The following is a 23,648-nucleotide window of genomic DNA, read 5'->3' as shown; positions in this document are numbered from 1 at the left end:
TCAACCTTGAGTCAAGTGAATCATGACTCGACTTAGGGCCAAATGAGTTGATCTGGATCACTGACTCTTTTAAACATGGTAGAGATCTTCTCTATTCTTTTGGTTTCTCATGCCCTGCTTTTTTCGAATTAAATGATTCTGCTGAAGAACAAGCATCTCCTTCAGAAGCCGCAGAGGAGGAGGAACTGGAGGCCTCGAAAGACCCAAAAGAATCAAACAGAGAAGAGAAAATGGAATCTTCCTATAGAGGGGCGGTAAGAGAATCGGATGATGAACCCCTTATAATCTCTCTTTGCCTTCTCATCTTTGAACTAGATTGCTTGGCATCTAACTAGTCCTTTCCCCTTGAATTTTGTTATCTTGCCTCCAATGTGGAGCATGTGGAAGCTACGAGGAGCAAAAATAACATAAAGCTCGGAGATTGGCCTTCTCTTTAAAAACTCAAATGTTGGATTTGGCTTTGTTGCCATTGTCCCAACCATGGGCCGTCGATCTGAGATGCTGAAGGAAGATGAAAGTTGTGGTACCTACAATATATATATATATATATATATATATATATATATATATATATATATATATATATATATATATATATATATATATAACATAAAGCTCGGAGATTGGCCTTCTCTTTAAAAACTCAAATGTTGGATTTGGCTTTGTAGCCATTGTCCCAACCATGGGCCGTCGATCTGAGATGCTGAAGGAAGATGAAAGTTGTGGTACCTAAAATATATATATATATATATATATATATATATATATATATATATATATATATATATATATATATTTATATATATAGATATATATGTTGCTAATAAACTACAGTAACACAAATGTGATATGGGCCATGTACATGTAATTTCCTCGGTTAATGTATGTAGCATGCCTATGTAACCATGTTTCATGTAGAATAGCTTAACCACCCATCTTCGATAGGTTGTAACTAAAAAATTACATTCATCCAACAATCCTAACCATATGATTTGTGCCTTCAAGTGGACCGTTGAACAGAATCAGCTTATGTGTGACTTCGGACTATTCAATTGGTAAATGTTGCTTCCCCTTGGATTTTTTTTACTGTCTTTGTCTGCAGTAAATCCATTGATCCAGTTGTTAACATCATTTAATCAGTTTGGGTTTCAGTCATGGTGCATCCAAGAAGCGGTTAATTAATTGGATGGCCAGGATAAGGTGCATTGGCTAGATTAGTAAATATTGAATTTCCATGTGTAGTTCATTCATTATCAGTTGCATTTTGCTTATACTCCGGGAGGATTGGTTGGAAATAAGCTCAATTGTATTTTTATTATGTCATGGACACCTTTATTTGAAATGTCTGACAACTGGGGGCTTTCTAAAGTGAGCTTGGTGTGAAAGGATTGTCTCCACCTTTGAGTGTCACCCTACAACTGTTGAGGGTCAAATATTGTATATTAGACCCCATTTATTAGCTGGATTTATGAGCATAATACTGTTTAACGCTTTATTTTTAATCATGTTGTGATGCAAGGTGAATCTACGAGCGTGGACTGGAAAGGACACTAAAAATATGGATTTAACTCGCTCGCATCACCAAAGCAGTGGATGGGACTTCCTGGGACCAAGATCAAGGATTTACACGCCAGAGATCCAAGGAAATTGAGAAACTGAAGCTCAAGTGGTCTGAAAGTCAGCCAGAATGCAAGATCACAAGGTTTCCACCATCCGTTCGGCTCGAAAATTCATACATGGACTGAGGACCATAAATTAACCGTACACATCGAAATTCAACCGTTGGATCCTTGTGGAAACGTCCCAACGGTCAAATCAGCCCACAAAACATCAATCTGGGGCCCTCTTGATATCTAGACATGCTTCAATTCTAGTATCAACCGTTTAAATTAGATGGCATAACAGATGGTCGGAGCGGATATCTCATATACCTCAAGGTGGGACCCACCTTATATGGTGCGTGTGCACAGCACACGTGCATTGGATGAGCTTTGACCGATTCTTTCTAAGAAGGATTTGAATCCTTCTCTCCCGCTGCTGTGGACACTCGTAACAGAGCTTGCGGCTCTTTCTTGTGGGCCACCACCATGATTCGACGGACCAATCCGGACCGTCCATAAGACTTGCACGGCCCCTCTCACTCAGGCCTAGGTGGCGGAGTTTCAAAAGAAGATCAAAGATTGGATCTCAGCCGTCCAAAAGTAGGACAGACGGTGAAAAGATCTGGTATAATGGGTCACGCCAAACTTGAAACAAACCCACCTTTCCTGACTGGTTTTTCGGTTGGAATCAAATGGACGGTTTAGATTTCTTATTAGAACCTGATCGAGGACCCCACAGGAGACCAGCGTCAGCCCTGTTAGGCGGACGTCCGAGAACTCCGGGCGATCTAACGCGTTGCGCATCAAACCTGTACATCAAGACGATGATCCAGACCGTTTATAAGCTTTATATGAAGATTTATACCGTCCCTACGTGGTCGAATTGCTGGAGTGGAGCAATCTGCCTTCCCAAGAACGAATCAAACGCAGCTGTTGGTGCGTTTTCTCGCGCATAAGCAGAGTTCAGCGAGGAGTCTGCTGCGAACGATTCCGCGCTCCAGCGGGGTCGGTTCTGTTGTTTCTCCACCACGCCTCCTTGCTCTATAAAAGGAAAAAAAGGAAGAGGAGAGAGGGATCTTTTTTGGCTTGGAAGATTGCAAGGTATTGCGAGAGAGAGAAGTTGAGTTATTTTATTTTTAAGAGAACCAGCCATCCATGTCTGGCTGAACCCCTTAGCTAGGGCTAAGGGGTGAAGCTTATAGTGTGATGGGAAGAATTTTATGCCTTTAATTCTTGTTTAAACTGAATGGATTTGGTATTCGGTTAATTGTAAGGGAATGTTTTCAGTTTTTAATGGTCTGTTGTGACTAAAATTACAATAGGTCTGCGATGGCTTTGAGCATGTTTCTTCATTTTTTTATGTTTATGACGTCAGGAAACCCTGTTGTTCACCATAGTCTCATGGGCATGGTCGGATGACAGTATCCTTCCTAACCCTCATAACATGTTGATTGGTTGGTAATTAGTTTAATTTTGTTGCTTACTTTGTCTCCTGGGCATGGTTTGGTGATGGAATCCATTCTAATTCCTATACCTTTCATCTCTTGAAACTTATATCAGGTAAGTTCAATTGATTTCCATGATTCTTGAAGCAGGCGTAAGATCTCCCTGATCTCTACAAGTAGATCCTCTGAATCCCTAGTTTCTTACCTCTGATTTCTCTTTAGTTTTAGATAATTTATTTCACAATTATTATTTAAATTCTATTTGATTTAGATTACATCTTTTGCTAGTTCTAGATCTAGTTAGTTCCAGATCACGTACAAGTTTCAGTCCCTATGGATTCGACCTCGGTCTTACTGAGTTTATTACTACATCACAACTCTATACTTGGGGAGTGAACAACAACTTAGGCCTAAAATTTGTTAGGACCTATCCTTAATATAAATGATGAATTATGCAGCATCCTGAGTACAAAAAAAAAAAAAAAAAAAAATGTCTATGCTCCCATGTGGGTTCATTATTTGGTGATCCCCAGCTTTTGATATTAAGCTTCCACCATAAATGAGCAGTGCACTAGAAATTTCTTAGTTTTGGATGGTCCAAACCCTCCAATTGGTAGCATGATATCTATGTAACTTGGGAGGCTTCTGGGCAATGGTGCGTCCATTATGGGTCCCACATCATCATCAGAACGTGGTGGGATATAACAATACCTCATGATGGGACTCACAGAACTTAGTGACTTCAACACACCAATCAGGTCGGTGGTGTGTGGCTTCCGGTCCTTGCCCGAGTGGTAGACTCCAAGGAGTTTCAACATGAGGTCATGGGTTCGAAACCCATAGGTGGTGAAATCCCACTACGGCGTGCATGGGTATGTGGCGGGTGCATGTGTTATAAAAATAAAAAATAAAAAAAGGTCAGTGGTGTGTAGTACACCAGCCAATCCGCTTCCATTTTAGCTAGGACATGTGGCTCACCTAATGAGTGGGCCGGCCCGACTTATGTGCCAGGAGGTGAGCACGCCAAGCTTGACTTAATAAATGGGTAAAAATATCTCACACATACGATACTTTTGCACGTGTATGGCAAAGGACCCTTGGAAGGAGAGAGCGGATTAAGTGTAAGCAATTTGGTTTTTAGGACTAAATACTAGAACTTGACTTGCAAGTGGTTGTGGAATATGCTAAAGAATTGAATAGGGCAATGTCTTGGACCCATTGGTACGTAATTAGCAAGGTTATATTTGAATTAGAAGCTATGAATTCATTCTTTTGTCACACAATCAAAGCAAACAATCCAGTTGTGGGTAGTATAGGTCTACTGTCATCCAGCATCAGCCTCTTGCTTTTCCTCTGCTTGGGCAGTCTCTATGCCCTGTTTATGTAGGTGTGCCTCATTCATGCTACTGAGTGTGGGTGATAGATTCTAATCTGCAGTCTAGCAATTTGTTGTGCTTATGATATGCTGTGTTTCCTGCATTGCTCTACCCTTACTGCCTCTAGAGTTGTTTGCTACTTAAGTGACAATTAAAAATCTATGCGTTGGGTTGTTAGGTGACTTGTGCAAGATTCAGTTTTGAGCTTTTATGCAGCTTTATGATTTACGTGTGGGTTCCAGAAGCATATGTCAGGCCAATCATCTATAAGGTGGGATTCATTACTGGTAGTACCGGTTGCAGACAGGTAACGCTGGTTATATATATCCAGAGGCAGTAGTCTTTACTTTCTGTTGATCCCTGCTTTCTTTGGATCCCTTTGGATTAGCTCCATCATGGTAGAGGTCCCGAGGGAGGAGGGGCCTGTTATGTCTCTGTTTGGATGCAAGCAAAGCTGTAGGACTTCTTTTTATATTTATTTATTGCCAAACCATGGATGGGATGGTTAGGATTTTCTGATAAAATTGATTCTTTAGACCCCTAAGCAATAGATGATGGGCCTAACAGATGGATAGCTCACTGCTGAATAGGCCTACTTTCCGATAAATTATGTTGACTGTCCACTAAATAATTATTGTTCAGATGGTGTGAATCATCTTATTGGTGGGATTTTTACATGGTGGCCTAATAAATGTGTTCTGGACCTAATGCACAGCCCATATTGCTTGGTTAGACTGGCCAAGTGTCCCTTGCAAGTAGAAAACTGCATGTTATGGTGCCTTGAGAGCAGATGATGATTTCCACACTTCTTTTTGGCATCACAAAAGTCCTACTCAAAAGTCACCACATAGTAACAAGTGATTACTCTTACACCCCACGTACATAGATGTGGGAAGGTGAAAGAACTGTGTGTGTGATGATCGAAAAATGCAAAATATAAAAATATAAATAAAACACCACTCTTTGTCTGAATGTTTTCTTATCCCACATTTGTCTAAACCATTGGCAAAAAAAAAAAAAGACCACTGGCTGGGTAGGCTACATTGGTTAGATCATCCAGCTCATAGATTAAGTTACCATGTTGTTGAGGCGGGCCAAAATTTGAAAACAAAGAGATAGATGAGACATATTGTTAAATTTTATTTGTATTTGTTTGTAGAAAGGTGGGAGCACACCACCTGTAATTTTATTGATTTGAAAATGGTTATGTACAACATTTAGGTAGGTGCAAATACAAGAAACAACTGTCACACATATCATATAGACCAAGAAAAATACACAAAATTAAAAAACGAGAAAACAACTAAAGCTTCTTTTTTTTTTTTTAATTGTAGACATGAACTATACAAACATATTTACCCTAGCTCCAATCATCTCACCATCGTTGCCATTTAGGAAACACCATGGAAGGAAAAATTAAGGAAAGCATTCCATCAATAAATATATAGAATTCTTTCCTTCCCTTCCTCCAAAGTGCTAGGGTCCAGAAAAGTATCCCTACACTTGATCCGTATCCAACTCCAAATCCTATACACATTAATTCCCAGTCATATTTCCTTTCGGATTGCAATGTTGACAAAGCGGACGGTGGTGCACTCTCTGCATCTGCGCATTTCTTTGATAGTGGAGGTCCACACAATCCTAAGTTCTCTTTGAATGATTCGTTGTTAAATGTAAGAAACTGCCGGCTTTGTGGTATTTTTCCCATGAGGAAATTCTGTGAGAGATTCAACATTGCAAGGAATGTTAGATCTGTTAGCTGCCAAGGGATCTCTCCAGACAATTTATTATGTGAGAGATCTAATGACTCTAGATCCCTTAGATGCTGAAGTGATGTTGGAATTCCACCAGTTAAATCATTGTTGGACATATTGAGCACAATGAGGGACTTTAGATCCCCAATTGATTTTGGGATATCTCCATGAAATTTGTTCTCCGAGAGATCCACTACAGTAAAGGCTGTAAGGATCTTTACTAGTTCGATCTGTCGCCCTTTGATGACTAGAGACACTTTGTTTTGATAGTATATGGAACTTCCAGGTATCATTTTGCCAAGGACCAAAGATTGGGATTTGTCCTCATCCATCATTGCCTTCCAGCTCTTGAACATATTTGATGGCAAATTACCCTCAAAGCTATTGAAAGAGAGGTCGAAAATTTGTAACAGAGGGAAAGGGTGATTTGTTATAGGATGCCCAATGGTACCATGAAATTGGTTCGATCTCAAGACGAGAACACGCAACTGAGACAAAGCTTCCAACCAAAAAGGGAAGGTGTCATGTATTTGATTGTTTGCAAGGTTTAATACCTCCAACATTTTGCAATTAACCAAAGACCTTGGCACTTGACCCTCTAATTGATTCCCACTGAGATCAAGCGCTTGTATGTTACATCCCTCTTTAAACGTCTGAAGTAAGGTGCCATTGAAAGCATTTCCTTGAAGATTCAACACACTTAGCCTATCACCAATCTCACCCAAACATGGTGGAATCTGACCAATGAAGTGATTGTGAGATAAATCAAGGACTGCTAGGGATGTTGCATTGCAAACTGATTGAGGGATTTCACCACCAAGGCTATTGTTTGAAATTGAAAAGAAAATGATGGACGGTGGTGGGATAGGAAGTGAGCCTTCTAGCTTGTTGGAGCTAATGTCCAGAACACGTAAGTCACTGATCAACAAAAGATGGGGAGATGGTACTATTCCCTGCAGAACATTGTGAGAAAGATTTAAAGAGTATAAAGACCCATTGCCAACCTCCCATATCCATTTGGGTATTTCACCACTAATTTTATTGTAGGAAAGGTCCAATTGCCCCAACTGCTCTTGATTTCTCAAGAAATTTGGAAATGTGCTGATGTTGCAAGAACGTAACAACAAAGATTCAAACTGGGGGATGGAAGTAAATGTGGAGTTACCATTGCCATATTGGACTGACAAGTTGTTATCTGAAAGATCCAGAGAGGAAAGTTTTTTGAGGTTTTGAAATAAGCAAAGCTCCACAACACCACTAAAATTATTGGAAGAAAGGTAAAGTAGTTGAAGCTTGGTAAGTTGAAACATAAATCTCGGTATCATCCCCTGCAATTTATTGCTATCCAAATAGAGCTAACTCCAGCAGTGAAGAAGAGGCATTGTGGAACTCGCCTAATTGACCACTAAGTTGGTTACCTGTGAGGTCCAGTGTATGTAATGATGGGAGTGAAAACAATGATGATGGAATTGGACCGCTCAATTTATTGGATGAAAGATACAGATATTGCAGTTTGGTAATGTTCAAAAGTGATGGTAATGATCCTGACAAGTTGCAATTTCTGAGCTATAAATGAGTCAAGAATTTGAGATTACTGAGAGAATCTGGTAACTTTCCTGATAATCCAGTGTATGAAAGGATCAATTGCTGTAGAGTATTGTTTTGAGGGAACTCCGGAAAATTGATATATACAAGTGGATTGTCTGATATGTCAATGATTTGTAGATTTGGCATCTGGAAAACACTCTCAGGGAATTTTCCATGCAATCCACAGTCTTTAAGGAGCAGGGACGTCAATGAGGATAAGTTCCCTATGAAATTGGGCACTGCAGAGGAGAGATTGTTATAGCTGAGGTCGAGTTCAGATAAGAAATGAAGCTGTGAAAGGGAAGAATAGATGGAGCCTGAAATATCACAATCTTGTAAGATCAACTTGCGGAGACTCCCTGGGAAGCTGGGCACTGCAGAGGAGAGATTGTTTCCGCTGAGGTCGAGTTCAGATAAGAAATGGAGCTGTGACAGGGAAGCATAGATGGAACCTCAAGGAAGACAATCTATTAAGCTCAACTTGCGGAGAGTAGGGAGTGGCAAATCTAAGGTCTGGCCCTGCAGTAAGAGGTGTACCCAGTCTAGATAGAGTTCACTCAGATTGGACAGGTTTGGACGACTGCTCCAATGCTTGGGTTTTCGAGTTTCAGGTATTGAAATCCAGAACCATTCCGATATTCATTGCGAGAAAGATCGAGAGAAACCAAAGTGGTCAAGCGGGAGATTTCCAGTGGGATTTGGCCATAAAAGGATAACCAAGAGAGTTTGAGATGGGTCAAACTGGTGAGCTGGTCAAACCCAGATGGGATTGGAGAGCCATCAAACTCATTGTAAGCGAGGTTCAGATTCTGCAGGCTCCGAAGACGAAAGAGGCTTTCAAAATCATTCCGACCAGAGATATAGAGCTCACTGAGGTCGAGGCTGATCACGTGACCAGTGGGTCCATCGCATGTGATGCCTTCCCAAGAGCAGCAATTGGTATTGTTTGAATTCCAAGAGGGAAGAGTAGAGAGGCTGTGCCTGTAAGGAGAGAAGTGAAAACCATGCTTGAGGTGGAGTAAAGCAGAGAAGTGATGATGGTTGCATTGTTGGGTAGTGAGAAAGAGGAGATGATAAAAAGAAGAGAATGAGAAATGATGGGTTTTTAGAAGAAAAGAGGAGAGCCATTAGTTAATAATGGAAGGGTGTGGGAATTTAGGATGTGTAGGAATAGAAAGCGTGAGGTTTATTTATAGACAGAAAGTGAAGAGGTTCTACGACTGTAAAGAGTCATACGTGCGAATTTCACACGAGAGCCGCTCACAAGAGTAGCTAGTCATCAGAGGAAGAGAAAGCGTTGTGGTATTTACATACACGGCGGAGTGGCTGGTGTACCAGCCACACCGACCTGCCTGCTATGTTGACGTCACCAAGTTGCGTGGTCCCATGAGGTATGTGTTATCTCCCAACCGTTCGTCCAGTTGGTATGCTCGTCTCAATGCTTGAGAGGCAAAATAAGTGAGATCCAGGGATTAAGTGCACCACAATGCATGTCATGAGTTTTGGATTAATATGATGTTTGTTTTTCCTCTTCATCCAGGTCTGTTTGGCCTTATAAACATATTGGATTAACAATAAACGTTACGGTGGGCCTATGACTGTTTTATCGGTGAAAATTATTATTCCATTGCTATTTGTGGTATATATGATCCACTTGAGCTTTGGATATGACTTATTTTTGGGCTCATTCATTAAAATGATTTCCTCAAATAGGTGAACGATGTGGATATAATAAATACATCATTGTGAGGCCGTAACTTTGATCTCATTTGAACCGTTAATACAACTCTGGATCTAGGGGAACCTCAGTGGGACGCGGATTTCCTGCCCATGCCTAGCAGGAAGTTCCTTCTACGGGATGCTAAGTGGGGCCCACCGTAATGTTTATGAGAAATTTACACGGTGCATCTGTTTTGAGAGATCATTTTAGGACATGAGACTAAAATGAGGTGGATCCAAAACTCACGTGGGCTGTAGTAGCGGGGATTCGGTGACCGCACCAGATCCATAGATCAATTGGCAGACTGAGTGGAGATACCTCGTTTCAACACTTGAGGTCTTGGTATGGATCCCTAGCAGGGGTGGCTAACATGGAGTGTGTCTACTGACATGGGTGTGTACTAACAAGCTAACCTAAAACCGCCCCCCCCCCCAAAACCGGGATTCAGTGACCTCTATTTCTTTTCTTTGCTCCCCAGCTGCCGTGACTTCATCACTTTACATGGGTGCCACCATTATGTATGTATTGTATCCACACCGTCCATCCATTTCGTGATATCATTTTTAGGGCATAATCCAAAGAGTGAGAAAGATCCAAATTTCAAGTACACCCCACTGTGGAAAACAATGGAGATTGAACGCCTACCATTAAAACCTCTTTGGGCCACGGAGGCTTTCCATCCAGCTAATATTTATGATTTACCTTATTTTATGTCTTTTTTAACTTATAAATAGGTTGGATCTCAAATAAACATCATGGTCAGCACCAGGAAGGTTTCAACGGTGGCCTTCACCTCCAACTGTTTTTTGTGGTGGGTCCACTTGAACTTTAGATCTGCCTAATTCTTTTGTTAACTCCCTAAAATGATATCTCCAAATGGATGGATGGTGTGGATACGACACATACATCAGGGGCCAAAGAACTTGGTGACGTAACATCCGCCTGGTTCAGAAGCCAACTCGCTTCCTTTTCCAATTGCGGCCAAAGCCAACCGCATAACTTCCTTCAACGCAAACTAGGTGGGGCACACCATGATATTTGTGAGAAATCCACTATGTCCATCATTTTTTCCATATCATCTGATAATGTAGACCCAAAAATGAGGCAGATCTAAAACTCATGTGGGCCGTGCAGCTGGAAACAGTAAGTGGGGGAATTCCTGTGGTTGAAAATTTCCTGGGTCCACCATGATGTACATATGTCATCCATATGGTTCATGAGGTCAATCCTACTACGATGAACTGAAATTATAAAAACATTAACATAATCCAAAACTTTTGTGGCCGCTTGAATATTTCAATGGCAGAAGCTTAATCCTCACCTTTTCCTATCGTGTAGCCCACTGGAAGTTTGGATCAATATCATTGTTAGGTCCATGTTGTAACTAGAAAAACTGATGGCTGGGATATATTTATCAAAAACATTACAGTGGGTGCCACTTAGACATGTTACTACTTTTAATACTCATGTGGCCGCATTTTGGTAATTCGTAGAGGATAGGATTTTTAATTCTTTAAATTAAATAGAGCCGGGACGCAGGTTTGCTATGCTGAACCAGACGGTAACTAGTCTTGCTACCGATGTCATGTCACCGCATTCTTTGGGCCCACCATGATGTATGTGTTGTATCCACATCATCCATCCCTTTGGAGAGATTATTTTAGGTCATTTTAGGGAGTGAACAAAAGAGTTAGGCAGATCCAAAGTTCAAGTGGACCCCACCACAGAAAACAGTGGGAGGTGACAGCCATCGTTGAAACCGTCCTGGGGCGTTCATAATGTTTATTTAAGATCCAACCTTTTTATAAGTTAAAAAAGACATAAAATAAGGTAAATCATAAGTATTAGCTTGATGGAAACCTTCAATGGCTCAAAGAGATTCCAATGATAGGCATTCAATCTCCATTGTTTTCTACGGTGGGGTGCATTTGAAATTTAGACCTTTCTTATTCTTTCGATTATGCCCTAAAATGATGTCACGAAATGGATGGATAGTGCGGATACAATACACACGTCATGATGGTGCCCATAGAAAATGATGACATTACTTTAGCAGGGAGGAAGAAAAGAAATGGCTTTAAAATAACTTTTAACTACAATGTGGTCGAGTGCGTGCTCCCGCAAACGGAGAGATACGCATAACGAAACACCAAAGAGAAGAGCTAAAGGAACATGCCGTTGCTATTCAACCAATTATATTTCACCACGTCACTTTAATAGCATCTTGGCTATCGAAGCGTTCAGTATCAAATCCGCTCCCATTTTGCTCGTACTTCACACGAGAGCGGCTCATAATAGTCATCAAAAGAAGAGCGCACATACACAAATAGCTTTCCACTCGGTTTCCCAACTGTACGGTTTCCCACCATTCGGGGACGTCGATTTCCCGGGAAAGCCTTTCCCGTTAAGTTCCTGGGCTGGGAACCTAGGTGGGGCCCACCGTGATTTTTATGAGAAATCCAATCCGTTCATCTGTTTTGTGAGCTCCTTTTATGAGATGACGGAAAAAATGAGACAGATCCAATACTCAAGTGGGCTGAAAATATGAGAATTGAACTTTCACTGTTCAAATATTCATGGGCCATATAAGTTTTGAATGAGGTTAATATTTGTGTTTTCAGTTATCCCATTCCTTATGGATGACATATAAACATCACTGTAGACCCAAGTGAGTTTCAACAATCAAAATTTCCTTACCCACCTTTTCCTTTAGTGCAGCCACTTGAGTAACTTTTGATCTCTAGTGCTAAAATGATCTCACAAAACAGATGAACAGAGTGGATTTCTCAAAAACATCACCGTGGCCCTACCTAGGTTTCTAGTGCAGGAAATTCCTCCTAAAGACGTTTTAATGTATATTTTTTTATACAATCTGGTGGACCTCACCTTAGGAAACAATGGTGATTGGGTGCCCACTTTTAAAAACTTCCTAGGGCCATTGTAATGCCCGCCACAATGTTTGTTTTTTATCCAACCTATTGATTAGGTTACATCGGACCTCTAGCCAGGGAAAACACAAATATAAGCTTCATCCAAAACTTTGGTAATACCTAAAAATTGTTTTTAATGGCAAGCTTTAAACACCAATGTTTCTTATGGTGTGGGCCACTTTAGATTTGGATCTGCTTCATTCTTGGGCTCAAGCCCTGAGATGATACAGAAAAATGGATGAATGGCATGGATATGACCTATGTGGAGACTATAGAGCACTATATGTAATCCAGATTCGGTGAGTGTATGTGGTGTAGCTGTCAACGGCCGGGTCAGGGATAGGTATCGGCCTGGATTTTGAACTCTTTCAGGCCAGCTGCTATTCAAAGTTCTGATTTTTCAGGCCCGCCGGAGCCTGGCGCACTGCACCCTACTTTGTCGTAGGTTAAAACATTTCGGGATTAGGTGCTCTCCGGCCTCACCCTACTCAGTGTGGTCCTGACTGTGGGTCCGACGTTGATGCATGTATAGTACATCCAGGCCATCCATCCATATTTCCACTCCTTTTTGGGCATGAACACAAAAAAGAAAAAGAAAAATTAAGCCTATCCAAATCTCAAGTGGACCACAGTGTTGATTGAATTCCCACCATTAAAAGTTTCATATATAGGGCCCACTGTAATGCCCACCATGAGTTTATTTGCCATCAAACCTATTGATAAGGACACAGAGACAGGGATGAAATAAAACACAAATATCAGCTTGATCAAAAACTTTTGTAGCTCACGAAAAGTTTTTAGTGGTGGATGTTCAATAATCACTGTTCTTCTAGTGCGGTCCACCTGAAATATGGGAAAACTGATGGGAGATACTAACATACCATACATACATCATGGTAGGGCTCATAGAGGACCACCAATACATTACAACGGGAAAGAGAGACAAGGAGGTGGATTGCCTACGGACCATGCCACTAGTGAGTGGCTAAGGGTCGCTGCTTAGTCGGGCCTATCATGATGTACCTTTTTAATCCACACTGTCCATCCATTTTACTATGATAATTTTTGGGCATAAGCCCAAAAATGAAGGAGATTCAATTCTCAGGTGGACCATTCTAGAAGAAACAGTGGCGATTAAATAACCACCATTAAAAACTTCTTATGAGCTACAAAAGTTTTGGATCAAGCTGGTTTCAGTTTTTTCCCTTGTGTTACCAACAGGTTGTATGACAAATAAACATCATGATGAGCATTATAGTGGGCCCTAGGGAGTTTGTAAAAGTGGGCATTCAATTAGGATCATTTCTTATGTTATGGTCAACCTGAGATTTTGATCATCTTAATTTTTTGTTTCATGGCCTAAAAGAAGTTGAAAAATGGATGGATGGCCTAGATATATAATAAATACATCAAGATGGGCCCACGGTCAGGGCCATACCTAATCTGAATGCAATCCGCTTCCGGAGTAAATTGTTGATTTTTTTATATATACATAAAAACATTAATTAATAGTGTTGCTTTTAGATATCTATTTAATTCTTTTTAGGCAACTAATTTATTAATTGCGACAGAAAACTAACATAAGGTAACCTTGACAATAACTTCATTAATAAAGTAACACCCGGATCCATAGCTCAATTGGCAGAATGAGCGGAGATACCTCGTTTCAACGCTTGAGGCCTTGGCATGGATCCCTCGTTTCAACGCGAGTTGCCTCGGCCCCTCGCCCACCCGAAGTTGCTGTGGTCGGAATCTAGTGGAACCACTGAGATATTAGTGAGAAATCCACCCCGTCCATCAGTTTCTCAGGCTTACATTGGAATACTAACCAAAGAATGAGGCAGATCAAAAACTCAAATGAACCGCGCTATAGAAAAAAGTGGGGATGGAATGCCTACCATTGAAATCTTTATGCGGTACGCAAATTTAGGATCAGACTAATATTTTGTTTTTATCTCGTCTCAGTTAGAATGACCCTATGAACGGTTTAGATGGCATATAAACATCATGGTGGCTCCAGGATGGTCGCAGCTGTAGGCATTTTCACCCTTACTGTTTCCTGTAGTGTGGCCCACTTGACTTTTCAATCTGTGTTACTTTTTGAGTTGTGTCCATCCCAAGAAACATTTCAAATCACTACCAAAAGCCTCAAATAAGCAAGGGTTTTGATAGAGGAAGCAGATTGCATCCTGTTCCGGACAGGAGATTTGTGGGCCCGCGGTGATATATGGATTTTATCCACGTTGTCTATATCCATTTTGCTACTCATTTTAAGGATATAACCCCAAAATTGAGGCAGATTCAATGTTAAGTAAGGCTTGAATGGACAAGACGGCATAGCATCCATCATAGGTCAGCTTGAATAGAGCATATCCTGAAAAATTATACATTAATCATGAGATGTTAAAATGGCCGGCCTGAAGTTATTTAGTCAAAGCTCCAATTGAGTGAGTGCAATTTTTGGACTATGCTCCTTTCACAAAAGGTACACATGTCTGGTGAATAAGCCACCACTGCCACATAAAATAGTACGTCTAGTTTGAACAAAAGAAGGTGAACATTAAATTGGTCATAACTTTTGATTCAAGTATTATTATGAAATACATAATCTATTAATCTTTAGTGTAATGGACTACCTGAGGTCAATCGAACCAGTTAGCGAGTCGTGTTAAAAAAACATGCAATTTTAACTCAAAAATGAGATTTTAGAAAAAAATTATTATTTTTAATAATTCTGCTTTTTGTGGTATTTTTAATTTTTAGAGTTTTTGATTTCCATATTTATTTTTTCAAGAGATTTTTTATAATTATACTTAGAACACTTGTAACAAAAATTTATCTAGAATTTTTATTTTTAGAAATTAGGTTTTAAAAGAGTTTTGTTAGGATTATGATTTTTATTAAGGTTAGAACTTTGTTATTTTTGGTAATTATGAATTTCGGTTTATTTTTTCTTTATTAATAATGAATTGAGAAACATAAATGATTAGACAATAGACATTATTTAATAATATTTGAGTTTTATCTCATTTTTTGTGGATTAAAAAAATTATCTGTGATTCAAGGTTCATACCACCTAGAGGAGACGATGTTCTTCTTCTCCACTTTCCTATGTCATTGCTTGTGTCAGTTAGTATCAAAGTGAAGCTTTTCCTTGTTTTGATGGATAATATTATCATTTGAAGCTTTCTTGTGAGAAAATTGGTGAGCCATTCAAGAATTGTAGGTGTTAATCGACCATTTGACTAGAGCTTTAAGATAGACACATGTTTGTAATGATAAGCAATCTAATATTAGCAATCGAGTTTTCTATCATCATTGTCATGGTGTGACACCAGCGGAAATCGTAGGCCACCATGTGATAGTGGTGAATCACAGTCAACCACTTTAATCGTGAGAAAATTATACATGACAAAGAACAAAATATATCCATAGTAGCACAACATCTTTCAAATGAGGCACATTCTTAAGCAAAGGGTTTGTGATATGCTCATAGATGTTAGAAACAGTGAAAATTTTGTGTTGATCTACTATGATAGAAAAGTTACAATTAAAGACAAAAAAAAAAAAAAAAAAAAAAACCCCTTTAAGTATATGATTGGTTGGAATAAGGAGATAAGCGAAACAAAAATAATTAAACAATGCCGTATTCCTTTCTCTATTGTTAAATATTATAAAGATAAAAAAAATATGCAATGTAGTCGATGTTGACATTTATCACATATTACTTGGTCCACCATGACAGTACTATATTAATATTATGCAAAAAAGGCAAGATAATATATTTATTTTTGTTAAAGATAGTAGAAAGAAATTATCCTCATTCTTATAAGAATGAAGAACAAACCCAAGACTTTTAAGGTGGAGAGGCAGTCTGAACATGATTTCGTTAAATAATCTGAGGGGACGGGAGATATAAATGCATTAATTGAAAAGGAAAAGTATATGGAAAACATGACCATCCTAGAGGATTTGAAACTAATGTTGCATGAATTCAAGGCAATTATGTTAGATGAACTTATTAAGAAGTTACCTCCCATGTGAAATATACAGAATTACATCGTACTTGTCATAAGGACAAGTCTGCCTAATTGGCCACATTATGAGAAAGAATGCGAGAACTTACAGGCACAAGCAAAGGAGCGGATCCATAAAGGTCAAGTCAATGAGAGCATGGGTGCATATGATGTACAGCTCAAGATTCTAATGCAAAGTACAAGTAAAAGCCTAATAAACATTGTCATCAAAAGTTGTCTGAGTATCATGATCCAAGTCTCTTGAGTAACTCAATAATAAATTTTTTCCAAATGGAGTCTGATGTAGGACGTGAGACTTATACATTCTTAGCATGGTTGGATCAAAAGTAGGTGAACCATAAATTGACCATAACTTTTGATTCGAGTATCATTACGAAATGCACAACCTATCAATCTTTACCATAATGGGCCATATAGGGTTAATTAACTCACTATGTAGGTCATATCAATCCATCTGTCATGAAAACACACAAATCTATATATATATATATATATATATATATATATATATATATATATATATATATATATATATATATATGGGATTTTAGAAAAATTTTACTATTTTTAGTAATTTCGATTATTATAGTATTTTATTATTTTTAAAGCTTTAGATTTCTATCTTTTTTAGAAGTTATTTGTAATCGTGCTTAATTAAATTCTTCCAGCAAAAGTTTATCTAAATTTTTTAGCTTTAAAAGTTAATCTTTTAAAGAGTTTTGTTAGACTTAGGATTTTTATTAGTGTTTAGATTTTACTATTTCTTGTAATTACAAATTTAGTTTATTTTCTTTATTAATGGTATAATTGAAAAAAATAGACAATTCGACGATATACATTATTCCATATAAAATATTTGAATTTTTTTTTCCAGCGGATTTAAAAAATTACCGCCTATATTCAAAGTTTTTATCAACGATCGAAGGCTGTGATCTTTCTCTCGTTATCCCTTTGTGCTTTTCTCGGTGTCATGATTGCCGACTGAAACATGGACCGAATATTTTACCTTTTATACCGCTTTATTAGTGGAATCTTTGAGCCTCACAGTGGCTGGAGCAGTCCTTATAAATATCCTCCACATGCATTACAATCCTAATCTATCTCTTCGCGGCCTACCGATGGATTCCCAAAATTCCAATCTCTCTCTTCGGGGCCTACCAATGGAATCCCAACAAGAGAAATACAACAATCGTCTCCGTTCAAATGCAAAAGGTTGTAGCATTGACCGTTGGGAATTTTAATCTGATAAATTCAACATGCTAGTTAGATGGTTATCTTAAATAGATCAATGGTCTGGATTAGAAAACCATAAGCCCCATCTGTCAGAATTGAAAACGGATGGACTTCCTACGAAGATAGGGGACCATGTATGATATTATTCCTGTTCCTTGCATAGGTAATCGCATTCCGTACACAGACCAATGCCTTGAACTAAATTGTGATTGGTTGGTATTTGATGATCAGGTCCATTCATCACGTGGGGCCCACCATAAAAAATGTTGGGTGGGACCATTCTTCAGGTGGTACTCCATCAGAAGAATGGGACAGTACAAGAAAATTCCCAAATTGTGTACCACCTGATGAGTGGCTAGCCTGATTTTGGTCCAAGGCATAATTACGGTGGGCCCGATCAGATGAAAGTCCAAAGCATGACAACTTCGCCACGTACGCACGGGTGGAGTAATCACCTCTTCATTTTCTCCTGAGTTGAGGCTATGCTTTATATCCTCGCATCCTCTGTTTGTAGAAGGCCCAACGGTTGGGTGATCTGGACCGATGATCTGATTCAGCCCCATGGTGCGAGGAGCTTGATACAAATATCTCCTCATTTACACAATCCTAATCTTTCAATTGGTAGCCTGCAACAAGGAGATAAAGAAAAGAAATACAGCGTTGCTTTACTTCAACTGAAAAAAGGCCCATCACTGGATGGCTAAGATCTACCAAAGTTGGTGGGCTACAGTTCACCTATCGGTCGGCCCATCACATGAATAGTATGGCTCACCGAGCCATGGGCCCCAACATACCTCGCATATTGTTTTATTAGCTTGAGCAAATGGTCCGCACCTCCGTGATCAAATGGTCACCACATTGAGCTTTGCCAAACCCACAAGCGTGTACAAGGCAGGTCATGAACATTAGTGGTAGGGTGGCTAACATGCGCAATAGCCAAGACGTCCATCAGGTAGGTATGACCTTGTAGATATTCTGGCCCATTCGGCAGGGGGTCCACAAGTTAGAAACAGTTCAATGGCTAAGAAAACTTCAGACAAATTTTCTCATCGGTACATGAATAATGAATGGAACTTGTATTTAGGTCCCAGACCAAAATGTTTGTGTGGCATCTAATTGTTAGATTGGATTTCCTATCAAAATCAAAATTGTAACTCTCTATCCCAGCTGTTTTCCCTTGGTAGGGCCACTTGAGTAACAGGTCAGCTTAATCTTTTAGTCCTAGGCCTAACATGAGATTAGGCATCTAGTGAATGGAGTGGGTTTTGCATAAACATTAAGGTGGGCCCGTAAAAAATAAGGGTAAGCATCCCTGCCCAGATGTTAAAAAATTCAGAGATCTGGTTAATATATTTAAAAGAAGTAATATTTCATGAAGGGTACCTTTATTTTTTATGCACTCATTATGATGGGTAGGTTAGATCCACTCCGACCATTAGATGTGTATTTATATATTAGGCCTAGATCCAAAATATTAGGTTGAAGCTTAACTCAGGCGGACCACATCAAAGGAAACAATTGACATAGAGAAGTCCCCATTGATTTTTAGATGGTGAGAATCATGTGAAATCCACTCTAACTATTAGATATCACACCAATTTATGCCTGAGGCACAAAAATCCGCAGGTTAGGCTTTAGAATGTGAGTGTTGCTTTCTGTACCATTAAAGAGGGATGCCGGGACTTGATTTTTAGTGAGTCTCACGATGATGCTCACGAGAGATCCACTCTGACTATTAGATGTGTAATCCCAGTTTAGGTTTAAAGCCAAAACATCATATTGGCAAGTAATTTAGGTGAGCCATGCCAAAGAAAACAGTTGGCAGATAGACATTGGCCCTTGATTTTTTTAGGGACCGCTATGGTGACTATACAAAATCTACTCCATCCATTAGATACCATATAAAAATTCAGGACCAGGGCATAAAAATCAACCCATCTGTGATTTAGGTAGGCCATACCAACTCTTGATTTTACGACTAATACACTTATCCTTTTTCAAATTTAGTAATGCAGCTGAACAAATTGTACCATTGTCTTAGAGAAAGGGTCCGGTGCTCTGACAGCACTCTGAGTTACTGTGCCCCTAGTTGGATTCAGATACTTGGAAAGTCAACGCATTGATCTAAACTGCTCATTAACTGTACTTTTTGCATGGTAGCCCATGAAATGTGTTCTGAACTAACAGACAGTTTAGATTGATTGATCTGGCTATCCAACTGAATCCAATGGCAACTAGCTGCACTATGAGTTAAGAGGTGAGAATGGCCTGGGTTTGGGCCAGGTCAGACTAAGGCCGGGCGCCTGGTGTGACCAACAAAAACAAAGAAAATAATTTGCTTTTGGAAGAATGAAAAAAATAAAATCAGACTGAACTAAATGACTTACATATTTTCTAAAAAGTTACTTATTCTAATTTAATAGTCAAACTAACTTAATTAAGAAAAGTAACTAAATGACTTACATAGGTTAAAAAAAGTTATTTATTCGGTAGTATCCAAACGAGCCCTTAATGTCCTTTCCATCTAAATGATGGTTTAAAAATACATGTTTGCTTCTCCACATCATGAAAATAGTATATGAACTAGAACCAAACAACAACAATAAAATGCAGCACTTCACAGCCGTTGGATTTTGCTTTTATCATGCTCAATATTTTAGGACCTAAACCGAATTAAGAACCCTTTTTGTTAGCGGTGCATCCAACCATCAATTTAATCAGTGGAACCCTTGTTGAATGATTCCACTCAGAAAACTTTCCTTTCTTAGAAGCGTTTGGCAATGATTTACTCTTAACATTTGTACTTTGGGTGTCTATTTTATAAGTAGATGTCATGGTTTTGACAATTGATAAGTCTAATTTTCATTTCCATAAGTAAACAGATCACCTTCTAATTGAATTAGGTTTCCAGTGATCTAGCCTTTTTTGGTGGACATTTCGATCCAAGCTAATCTAGCCATTCTGTCTGGTCCGTATTAATGATGAATGGTTCAAATAGGTTGGCTTGCAGGATTTGACAGTTTATACCATCTTGAAACCTTGGTGCAAAGCTGAAAATGGATAATCTACATCCAAAGGTTCACCTAACTATTATCGAGTAGAGAAGATCTAATCACCCCTCTAATTCTATAGCTAAAATAGTGCCTGGATTACCAAAAATGGCTTTGATTGTTCACCTAACTATTATCTAGTAGAGAGGATCTTTTCTCTTTCTTTTTTTTTGGGGGTGTAGTTTTTTGAGAGGAATTGCATAAAAGATACATTCCTTTTTTTATGGAGGGGCGGAAGGGATTAGATTAGGCATGAGTTACTTTATCTCATTGGATATCTACCTGATCCCAAATGTGTCGTTGATTGTATTTAGTTTCAAATCACTGTATATAAAAAAACGGCCAATACTAATATGTGTATGGCCGGGGTATGTAGGCGATTTTTGTGGTCGCCGTGATTTAAAGAAAGGAGCGCCCCAATATTAATATCTGCCGGCTTGGGGTGGACACGGATTGGGTCTTGCCCCTGCCCAGTAATCCATCCGGTAGGGCCCTGTGGGGCCCAAAGTGATGTAAGTGTTTTACCCACGCCCTTCGTTATTTTTATCAGAACATTTTAATGTATGTGACAAACAATGAAGCAGGTCCAGGGCTTATGTGGACCCAAAGTGGGGATTTAACTTCCACCATTAAAAACTTCTTGGGAGCTTGGAAAGTTTCGGATCAAGCTGATATTTGTGCTTTCACTTCATCCACGTCTGCATGACCTTATTAATAGGTTGGATGGTAAGAAACACATCATCGTGGCCCTTAGAAAGGTTTCAACGGTGAAAGAAACACATCATCGTGGCCGTTAGAAAGGTTTCAACGGTGAGAGTCATTATCACTGCAGCTTCCTTTGATGTGGTGACCTGCCTCATGTTTTTTAAATTAATTAAAATGATCTGATAAAAATAATGAACGGGGTGATAAAACAATTACATCACTTTGGGCCCCACATAGCCCTGCCCGGACGGATTACCGTCCGGCGGCGGGGTCTCTGCCCCCGCACGACTCCAACTTCTTCTTCTTGACAGCGCAAGAGCTCGAAGAGATCGATCAACTTCTATCGATATCGAGAGACAGAGTCATTGGGCATTTGGAAGGAAAGCGCTCTTGTGCCCATCTCTCTCTCTCTCTGATGGGGATACCATGGTCGCTGACCTTCTTCAGCTCCACTCGCCCCCACCATCCGTACGATCGCATTTCCTTACCCACCATCACCTTCCAACCATCTCAGCAACCTCCCTTTCCACTTTCCAACCTTCACTCCCCAACAAATCCCATCCCTTCATCACTACTCCCACAAAACCCCACAACCGACGGCTGAAAATCACAGCCGCCCACTTCAACTTCTCATTCCCACCGCTCATCTCTTCTCACGAATCACGATCATTGGGGAATATGGACCTCGCTCTTCACAGCTGGTGCATTCGGCCTCTGGTACTACCTACTCATCGAACCTGCCTTGATTCATTTCTCCTTTCCTCTTTTTATTTTGAGATTTTGATTCAAAGATGTCCGTTTTGAAATGGGATCGGAAGGTCGGAGAAGGCGAAAGTGCAGAGCGTGCTGAGCGGTGCCCTGGTCAGCACTCTGATGGCGCTCGCCACAACCAACCTCAACATCATTGCTAGTGAGGTCCCGGTGTATTCTATTGTCTTGGAGTATCTGCTGCCCATCGCCATTCATTTGCTGCTCTTCAGAGCAGATCTGCATCGCATCCTGCAGACCATCGGGGCACTGCTTTTGGTCTTCTTGCTTGGATCAGGTTACTCTTATTAGTGAATAGTAGCGCTTTTGATAGTGCTTTACTTTAGAAATCTACCAAAATTGTATATGCCATCGTGGCACCACCATGAAGATCGCCTCGTGCAGACATTAGGTTGGTACACTTGTCAGGTGGGCCACACATGTACATCAATTTTAGACTGTTCAGTTCTGATCTAAATCTCCAGTGTTTCTGTATGTGGTGGCCCACTTGTTTGGTGGACTGATCGGATTTTCGTGCCAGTTGATCTTCATTGTTTTGGTCCACTGTTTGCACAGTCTTGAATGTTCTAGGCATGACTCGTTTGCACATGAACTAGGTTCGGGACTAAAACCATAAGTAGATTCTAAGAGGATGAGGTCTTTCATTAGATGCTTCTTTTATAATTAGAATTAAGGAGACAGGAAATGATTAAAAAGGGAAAGTAAAAACAATGATAAAAGAAGTGTAAAAGATAGGATTGAAGAAAGTTTCAATGTCGCTACTTTTAAGGTTGCCCCATACTATTGTATCAGTTTGCAAGAGGGTTAAAAGTAAACCCACCTCCAGGATACAATAAGCCCAACCTCTTGATCTGAGAATTGTGTCCTTATATTTGCAAAATCAAAGTGGGTGACTACCAGACACAACAACCTCAAATATGCCCAAGACAGAGAGAAATTACCAAGTTGTGTTATTCAGAATAGGATTACAGAATAGCAGAAAAATGATGCAGAGAGAGAGAGAGAGAGAGAGAGAGAGAGAGAGAGAGAGAGAGAGAGGCTTGCATACGAGAATACTATACTAGAAAATCAACCTTTTATGAAGCTTAAAATATTCCCATGTATTTCTGATGTGGGACTATTTTAAAAGATAAGAAAGGAGAGAGATGCAAAAAACACAAAGTCTTTGCATGAAAACAAAACCACACCTTTTCTAATCTTTTCAGAACTTCCATTTTCTTATTTTAATACAAAATCCATCATTGTTTTCATATCTACAAAATTGACATTGAGTTTTAATCAAATAAGTGGTGCATTTATTTATTTGTTTATTTTGAAAAACACTGAAATAAACTGTATTTAATCATCGAGTTATTTTAATTTTTAAAGCTTTTACCTTCATTACTTTCCTGCATTTGTGTTATTTGAAAATGCAACAGTGATCAAGAGCCTCTGTGTGATGT

At 39.5% G+C, this 23,648-nt stretch overlaps 3 protein-coding genes across 3 annotated transcripts in view; 2 read left to right on the top strand and 1 right to left on the bottom strand.

The window, feature by feature from the left end:
• The window catches only part of LOC131255719 (uncharacterized), a 91,373-nt gene that overhangs the window by 52,594 nt on the left and 15,131 nt on the right, over positions 1-23,648 (top strand). The gene's annotated exons all lie outside the window — the stretch shown is intronic.
• On the bottom strand, positions 70-8,769 carry LOC131255165 (receptor-like protein 54). The gene is made up of 5 exons (XM_058255864.1): positions 8,683-8,769; positions 8,332-8,572; positions 7,181-7,371; positions 5,958-6,913; positions 70-193 (listed from the first exon to the last, which is right to left on the bottom strand). Exons 1-5 carry the CDS (start codon positions 8,767-8,769, stop codon positions 70-72), a joined length of 1,599 nt encoding a protein of 532 aa, XP_058111847.1.
• Positions 21,716-22,483, top strand: LOC131255721 (uncharacterized). Its single transcript, XM_058256521.1, has 2 exons — positions 21,716-22,155; positions 22,257-22,483. Exons 1-2 carry the CDS (start codon positions 21,865-21,867, stop codon positions 22,347-22,349), a joined length of 384 nt encoding a protein of 127 aa, XP_058112504.1. The 5' UTR covers positions 21,716-21,864; the 3' UTR covers positions 22,350-22,483.

The sequence above is a fragment of the Magnolia sinica genome, chromosome 9 (assembly GCF_029962835.1).
Source record: "Magnolia sinica isolate HGM2019 chromosome 9, MsV1, whole genome shotgun sequence".
Lineage (NCBI taxonomy): Eukaryota > Viridiplantae > Streptophyta > Magnoliopsida > Magnoliales > Magnoliaceae > Magnolia > Magnolia sinica.
Note: the sequence above shows the minus strand (reverse complement) of the source record. Positions and strands in the feature narration are given on the sequence as shown.

Excerpts from the sequence above, each read along its gene's own strand:
- LOC131255165 (XM_058255864.1), bottom strand. The coding sequence starts at position 8,769 with ATGGTTTTCACTTCTCTCCTTACAGGCACAGCCTCTCTACTCTTCCCT. Across the intron at positions 8,573-8,682 it reads CAATTGCTGCTCTTGGGAAG|AATCTGAACCTCGCTTACAA; the intron begins GCATCACATGCG and ends CGGAGCCTGCAG. Across the intron at positions 7,372-8,331 it reads TGGAGCAGTCGTCCAAACCT|ATAACAACTTGTCAGTCCAA; the intron begins GTCCAATCTGAG and ends TGGATCTTTCAG.
- LOC131255721 (XM_058256521.1), top strand. The coding sequence starts at position 21,865 with ATGGTCGCTGACCTTCTTCAGCTCCACTCGCCCCCACCATCCGTACGA. Across the intron at positions 22,156-22,256 it reads GCTGGTGCATTCGGCCTCTG|GTCGGAGAAGGCGAAAGTGC; the intron begins GTACTACCTACT and ends TGGGATCGGAAG.